Here is a 7,363-nt window from a genome sequence, read left to right as displayed (position 1 = left end):
GCTCTGTTGTTTGCCTTCATTTTTGAATTGAGCTCTAACAGAACACTGACAATCTCACTGAGGTAAATAAATGTAAGCAAACAGAAAAGCTTATTAGACTCTTTTTACCGTTTTGGAACAACATGCACTGACTGGTGCTGGAGTTTTTCTTTGGGGGACCTAACGAACTGGTTTGAAGAGACGTTAACAGGAGATAATTGTGTTCTATCTCGTTATCTTTGCAACTCAGCAGTTAGCTAAGTTAGCTAGAGACCTTATCGAAGGTAAGTTGTAGGTCTGCTTTTTATTGAGATTTAAGCTATTGAATCCGAATTTCATTTTCTATTTAGCCGCTGACTAAGTATTGAACTTCATTACTTAGCATGCATCAACTATTAACTCATGTTATTCTTATTTCTCTCGGTGTTTTATTCTAAAATGTATGTATCTCGCCATTCTTTTTCCTCGCTATTTAAAGTTTACCAAATCAGTTTATGAACTGCTGCAAAGCAAAGAATATCAGTGTTCTCCTCTTCTGTGTTTCTGGTCACTCCCTGAAAGGTTTGAACATCCCAGGGTTCCTGCCATGGCTGAAAGCAGCATGCTGACTATGGGGCATACCCGGAGTCTGCTGGTGGATTCTTCAGTCTATGACTCCAGGATTGTTGAAACCACAAAGGACCAGGGCTTCCTGGGGATGACCAGTGAAGATGGGGAAGGTGAGTGAAAACTGACAACGGATGCTCTTCATTCTAGTTCTGTTTTTATCTCGGATGCCTGGTATTTTATTTTTCTATTTTGCATAACCAAGTGAAGATCAGGACTGTCTCTCAGATTCCTGTCATATCCTTTATTTATCATACCTTTTGTGTGATCTGGGAATTTACAGAAACATTGAAAAGGTAGAACTGTTAATGGTGTGTGTGAAAAGGTTAGGGCACCCTGTAAGTTAGAGATTTATGGTGTGGCTTTTAACAGGCGTTTCAGACAGGAAGGGTGAAGACATGTAGCAAAGACCCTGAGCATGTGACTGCTCTACCAGCCATCACATGCTGCCCTGATCTGTGTGTTCCTCAAACACCTTTGGACATATAAATTAGAGATCCACGACATATAAGCATTAGGCATTTTAAATCAATTGATCACATGATAAATTAAAACAATCTCAAAGATCTATTATTTTTCTCTTTTGTCTCTCTTTCTACCAAAAACTGAATGAATAAAGTTTTCAGGACAATTTTTTGAGATTTCTTAATTCATTTTATTTGTTGCTTCTGTTTTGTTTATTCATTTTGGATTTAAAATGTATTTCAGTTCTAGTGTTAAATGCGCATTAGAATTTACACTTTATTGATATTTGAGAACGTGTTCTTGCATTACTATTCCATATGTTACTTGAAAATGGTCTCAAAACAACAATATCCTTGCTTATTGCAATAACTTCTGGGACTGTCCAGAAAAACGTATTGTGGCAGGCCTAATAAGCATCAATGTTGGTATTGACTTGTTAGTAATTTTAACACATCAATCTAAAACTTGGCCGATATTGATAAACAATTATTATTTCCTTCTTGTTGCTGTTTATGTCTGTGATGCAGCACAGCACTGTGGACTGAACAGAAGCAGAGAAGCCATGCTAGCAGGGGTGCACTGATTGCAGTTTTCTGGCTGATTATGATCTTTATCAAGCCTGATTTGCTGATTCAGATATTTTTTTTCTCCCTTAAATATAGCGACAAAGGTGCCAAGTTGGCAACAGTATGGTGACTATTGATAATGCAGACATCACCTGGTGGTCGCATCTGTTAGTCCGACGGTTTTCAAAGTGTGAGGCGCGCCTCCCCTAGGGGGCGCCAGAGCACTTTAGGGGAGGCGCGGTGCGAGGGAAAAAATAAACCGGAATGCAACAGTAATGTTGCCAATGTGTTGCCATGTTGCCAATTTAGTTAAAATCATAAATACAATGAGTTACACATGATTTAGGACCGTGATAGAAAAAGAAAGGGTGCACATAGCATGCGTAATTGCTTTTTCCTTTGTATGCCTCCGCTCTTTCATACAGCATGCTCTTTTAGCTCGAGATAAATTGTTTAGATGAGCCACAAAAACAGTTCCACGATTTTGCAACTGTTTAGGTTTTTGATTTATTTTTTAATTTCAAGGAAATGTGCAACATTTACAGATGTGTTTCAAAGATCTGATCAAAATGTTTTTGTTAAGATGTGAAAACACTGTTGGTATCTCAAACATTAAACTCAGAATCTCAGATGTAACGTTTGTTTGAGAAAACGGTTGAAAAATGAGTTTGGGGTTGTTCTTATCATTAGAAAATGAAAAAAGGGCGTATTTGCCATACAAAGGCCCTGATAAAATAATTAAAATGGGAGGAAATGTTTTAAAATGTTCATGTGTTAAATTTCATTCAGATAAAGTGTCATTTTAAAAGATGAGATGGTTCTAAAATAAAAGCAATTAGAAGGTGTTTTGTAGTGGCATTTGTTTGTGTGTGGGTTGATTATTGGGGGGGGGGCACAGCAGGCATTGTGCTCCTTGGAGGGGGCTCACCCTTTCATACTTTGAAAACCCCTGTGTTAGTCAGTTCTTTGTCATGACATAGTAAAAGGGGAGGGCTGATTTTCAGACTTTTGCAGAGGTGGATAAGAACAGGTTCATGTCTATCTGTTAAGGATGCAAGTTATCAATTGAGTTAATCTAAAGGTGACTTATTTTAGTGATCGACTAATGATTAATTGATAAACTGCCATTTTCTTAAACGGAGATATACTGTATAAATAATATTGGCCTAGTTTGTTATTAGTGAATCCCTAATAGAATATTAAATATAAATTTTAACAATATTGAGTAAAATAAATAAGCAGTAAGAAAATACATGAAACTTAATGTAAAATTAATTATAAATGCAATTTGGTTAGGAATAACTATGGACACATCGACATTTAACCCCAACTAAAGTCTCACATTGTGTAACAAATCAGCAGCACATGATCAGAAAGCGTATACAGCATTCTGAGGAGGGATTACCCTGTTTGAGCCTCAGATATTTAGCTTGATGTTGAAGTGAGAGAGTAAACATAGAAAGAGTCATAGAAATAACCTAGCTGGCAGTGTGTCCTAACTTTTTGTCTCTGCTAGAATAGACTTTATTTAATCCTTAACTGCCATCCCAAAAACATTTGCATACTTGCATTGAGGAAACCATTGTCCTCAAGGCAGTTATGGGGGTGCAGTGCCGATTTCATGAATTTTGGGAGATCAGTGATCGGCCGATTTTTTCATATGAAGCTGATCTTATCCACCAATGTTATCTGGCTTGGCAAAGGTCTAAGAATCAACCACTCTCCTCTTTTGTTCTCCAGTGAGAAAGGTTTGACTGACAGACTGGCCCCCCAAGTTATGTCTGCATGATTACAATTAACAATAGTGACCTCACTGTTGCCAATTCAACAACATTCTTGCTATATTAAAATAAACAAAAAGAACAGAGAGACAAATGAATTGGATTTTACTTGCGAGGAGAACAGAGAGGAGGGTTTGATTTTCACAGTCTCCAAACTCGCTCTGAGAATCCTCTCTTGCTTCTCCTCCTTTATTTTGCAATCATGACATCCAAATTTACATTGGCCTATTTGCATAAGGGGTGAAGGGAAACAAAACCCAGCTGCTAAAACACAGTCATAAATCTTTCTATACGATGAATCTCCTGTCGAGGTCTCAAAACAGTTCCTGTGTCTGTGGGTCACAAGCTTTGACCTTTTAGCCTTTTGGTGTTTTAATAAGAGCAGTTCTTAATTTTGTCTCCAGAGTGGCTGGTATCTGCTTCCAATCTGGCATGCTTATCAGTTTCCTGCAGACATCTCTCACAAAGCAGACATTCCAGAAACAGACATGGAATCTAACAGTCCTTAAATATAATGATTAGTATAGGTTATTATTTTAATTCCGTCAACTAGTTATGGGGTTAATTAAATATCAGCTATCTGTGTGGAATGCTTATTTTGAAATTTCAGAACATTTAAATGGATCTCCTAAAGCATTAAGTTTGATCTGTTGAGGGCAATACTAGAAGTGAAGATTCATCTCCTCCATGTCATTATAATAAGTTGATTTTTGCTTGTCTGTTTCTTTTAAATTTTTCATTTATGGACATAATTGTTTTCACTTTGTCTTCGTTCCAAATTATTGGTCATTGTTTGTTACTTTGATAGAAAATGGTTGAATATTAATTTTGCTTCTGCTCTTTCTCAGATATGTTGCCCAAAGTGGAGACACAAGTTGTTCTGGTGGGAGAAGCAGGCAGAAATGAAGCTCTTGTCAAAGCCCTGCAGGTACATCAGTCCTCTTTCCATTCAGTGATTATGGAATGGAGTGCATTCAGAATGTATCATCTGAATGCATTCAGATGATCATCGATCTCCCAAAATGAAGAAAATCGGCACCGATAAATCGGTTAACCCCTTGTATATATGTGTGTATCATATTCTTCACATTGTTTTGACACAAATAATTACACTTTTGGTGTGTTGCCATTATTCTGTCCTGAAGCTTTACTCAACCTAACCTCCTCCATTGCCAAATCCCACTCTAGCCAGTTAATGTCTAGTTCGATGCTAGCAGAGTTGGTTATGTCTCCATTAGCAGTTTCTTCCTCTCTATGTGGGGATGAGTATAGGCAGGAACGTGGGTGGGCCGTGAGCATGCAGGATCTGTGCTTGTCGCTCTGATGATGTCATTTTGCATGTGTACCCTTAGGCAACCCGTTTCTCCAAAATCTCTTCTTCCATCTGTTTGCTGCAGGTTGCTCAATCTAGTTGATGTTGTATTTGTTCTTCTTAATTTATAAAAAGATTTGGTCTTTCAGGTCTAACCATGCTATGATCAGTTTGGTTGAGATGGTGAGACAGGTCAACGAAAGCAGTCTTAATACAATACTTCTGGTTTTGTACCCTCTGGCTTTGACTTGCCGTTTTTTCAAGACTGACTGGTGTAAGCCACAGCCATGGAGAAAGGGCTGTAGTTACCTTGAACCCTTATTGTCCTCTACTTTGGCTGCTCATAATTCTATGAAAATCACTTCACACTGAAACTTAGAAGGTTGCCCAACTTGCTGGTCCTCTATGGTTCCCTCCGGCTTGCATTTGTTGCAGATTGTAAGGTAGAAAGGAAAGCCAGACCATGGCTAAGGTTTTTATTTTTTTTGGAGTTTATTCTCAGATTTGTTCTCAGCAGAGCCAAGAACAAATCGGCAGCTGTCCCTTTTCTCCACCTCCCTCCTGAGGCTTTGAACATCATATAAATTTTTAACAGGATGAACTTTTGCTCCTCGTCCATCCTCCTTCAGGTGTGTCATATTTGTTTGAAGACGCCATCTTTAAACTTTGCAAGGACAAAGATTCCGCCCCATCTTCTTACACCTGCCCCTTGCTGTGTCCAGAAACCCACCTCTCACTGTGTTTTTGTCCGCACATGGTGGTAATTTGTATGCATTTGTCCTTGCCCTTCTGCAATTTTCTCTCTCAGCTTTCATATTTGCCCATCTTTTGTTATGATCTTTTTTTTTTTTTTTTTTTTTTTGAAATGCCAGTGTTTGACCTCCATGTCCTGCTGGTTGGTTTTCTTCCAGTCCATCAGAGTAATGGAGGTACCTGTGGTAAAGATAAGAGAAGGCAAGGCGGGTTCCAAGGAGAAAATGATGATAAAATCTATAGTCACTATGGTACAGTACAGCGTCTGCCTTTCTGTGTGAATGACTCTCTGACACTTTGATGGGACTTTGGGATGTGCTGCATGACCCTTAATTCATACTGGTTACTCATTCAATCACTCTGCATGATTAACTTACTGATGCTGAACAGATTTGTGGATGAATATTTATAATGGGTTCTGTGTACTTTTACAACCAAGTCAAAGCAACTTTTGAATTTTTTAAAAAAAAACTTGAACAGAAATGATTATTTTCAATAATGGTGTCAGTGTTTGCCTGTGTTTAGGTGCAAATGAAAAAACCCAAATGATAGGGCGATGAGTCAAACACCAAATTCATCGTAAGCGGTAGTCCAGATTTTTTGTTCGGTTTAGATCTTTTGAGCAGCAACTTACCTTGAAATGATTTTAATTTTAAATATCCACATTTTAAAGCTGCCAGTGACAAGTTTTCATACTGATTTTAAGCGACTAATTTACTCTCGTAAAAGAAAATTTATTTATGTCAAATTTTCAGGTTTATTACGACAAAACATAATGTTAACATGTATATCGGAGATAAATACCTCTATATCCATACGATATACATGTTAACATAATGTTAACATGTATATCGGAGATAAATACCTCACATAATGAGGTAGCCACTCATTATGTGGCTACCTATTGGACCACTGTTGAATTAGGCCAGGCACTTTAAAAGCAGTGAATATTTATTTTATGTTATACATTTTTAATTGCCAATTTTTTAATAATCAGTTTTCACTTAGAATATTATATATGTATATGTGTGTACATATTTGCGTGCGTGTCCGTAGTTGTGTGCACGTATGTGTGCATATATGTATTTATATATTTATGCACCGTATTTTCCGCACTATAAGGCGCACCTACAATGAATGGCCTATTTTAAAACTTTTTTCATATATAAGGCGTACCGCATTATAATGCGCTTATAATGTAGCGCATTATAAGACGCTACAGTAGGGGCTGGGGTTACGTTATGTATCCATTAGATTAGATGGAGCTGCGCTAAAGGGAATGTCAACAAAATAGTCAGATAGGTCAGTCAAACTTTATTAATAGATTACAAACCAGCGTTCTGAAAACTGTTCATTCCCAAAATCAATAAACAGCTGTTTTATTTTTTTCCCCGAGGTAAAGTAAGTGACGTGGTATTTTCGTGACACAGTTTATCTTTTAACAACAGCAAGGTATAACATATAGTGGAGGGGAACGTTTCCTCGATTCAATAAACACGTAAAAAACAGTCTGATACTGTTATGGTAAATCAAACGTTAGTGCAATCACAATATATATCCACTTCCGCTATAACCATTGATTCGTTCATGTTAAATTCTCTCGCTGCTGCTCTATTCCCTTGTTCTACTGCGTGACTGACCGCCTTGAGCTGAAACTCTGCGTCGTAAGCGTGTCTCTTAATAGGAGCCATTTTGGGGTCTTTACACAAAACCCAGCATGCACCGCGTGCTTCTTCTTCTATGGGGGAAAATGAAGTCGGCGGCTGCTTACCGTAGTTGCGAGACCTGTGCCCATATAAGGCGCACTCTCGGCTTTTGAGAAAATTGAAGGTTTTTAGGTGCGCCTTATAGTGCGGAAAATACGGTGCATATGCATGTGTGTAATTTTTTAGTAAAAAAAG

The 7,363-nt window shown here is 37.9% G+C and overlaps 1 protein-coding gene across 5 annotated transcripts in view; it reads left to right on the top strand.

Moving 5' to 3' along the window:
* Positions 1-7,363, top strand: part of ect2 (epithelial cell transforming 2) — a 45,530-nt gene continuing 38,167 nt past the window's right edge. For 2 of the 5 annotated variants that reach the window (XM_028027323.1, XM_028027321.1), the window contains exons 1-4: positions 1-263; positions 541-698; positions 4,246-4,325; positions 5,621-5,713. In XM_028027323.1, coding sequence (XP_027883124.1) covers positions 566-698; positions 4,246-4,325; positions 5,621-5,713 — 306 coding nt within the window. In that variant the 5' untranslated portion in view covers positions 1-263; positions 541-565. The remainder of the gene's footprint in view (positions 264-540; positions 699-4,245; positions 4,326-5,620; positions 5,714-7,363) is intronic. The other 3 variants (XM_028027325.1, XM_028027322.1, XM_028027326.1) reach the window with 3 other exon arrangements.

This window comes from Xiphophorus couchianus, chromosome 9 (assembly GCF_001444195.1).
Source record: "Xiphophorus couchianus chromosome 9, X_couchianus-1.0, whole genome shotgun sequence".
NCBI lineage: Eukaryota > Metazoa > Chordata > Actinopteri > Cyprinodontiformes > Poeciliidae > Xiphophorus > Xiphophorus couchianus.
This window is presented reverse-complemented; position numbering and strand designations above follow the sequence as displayed.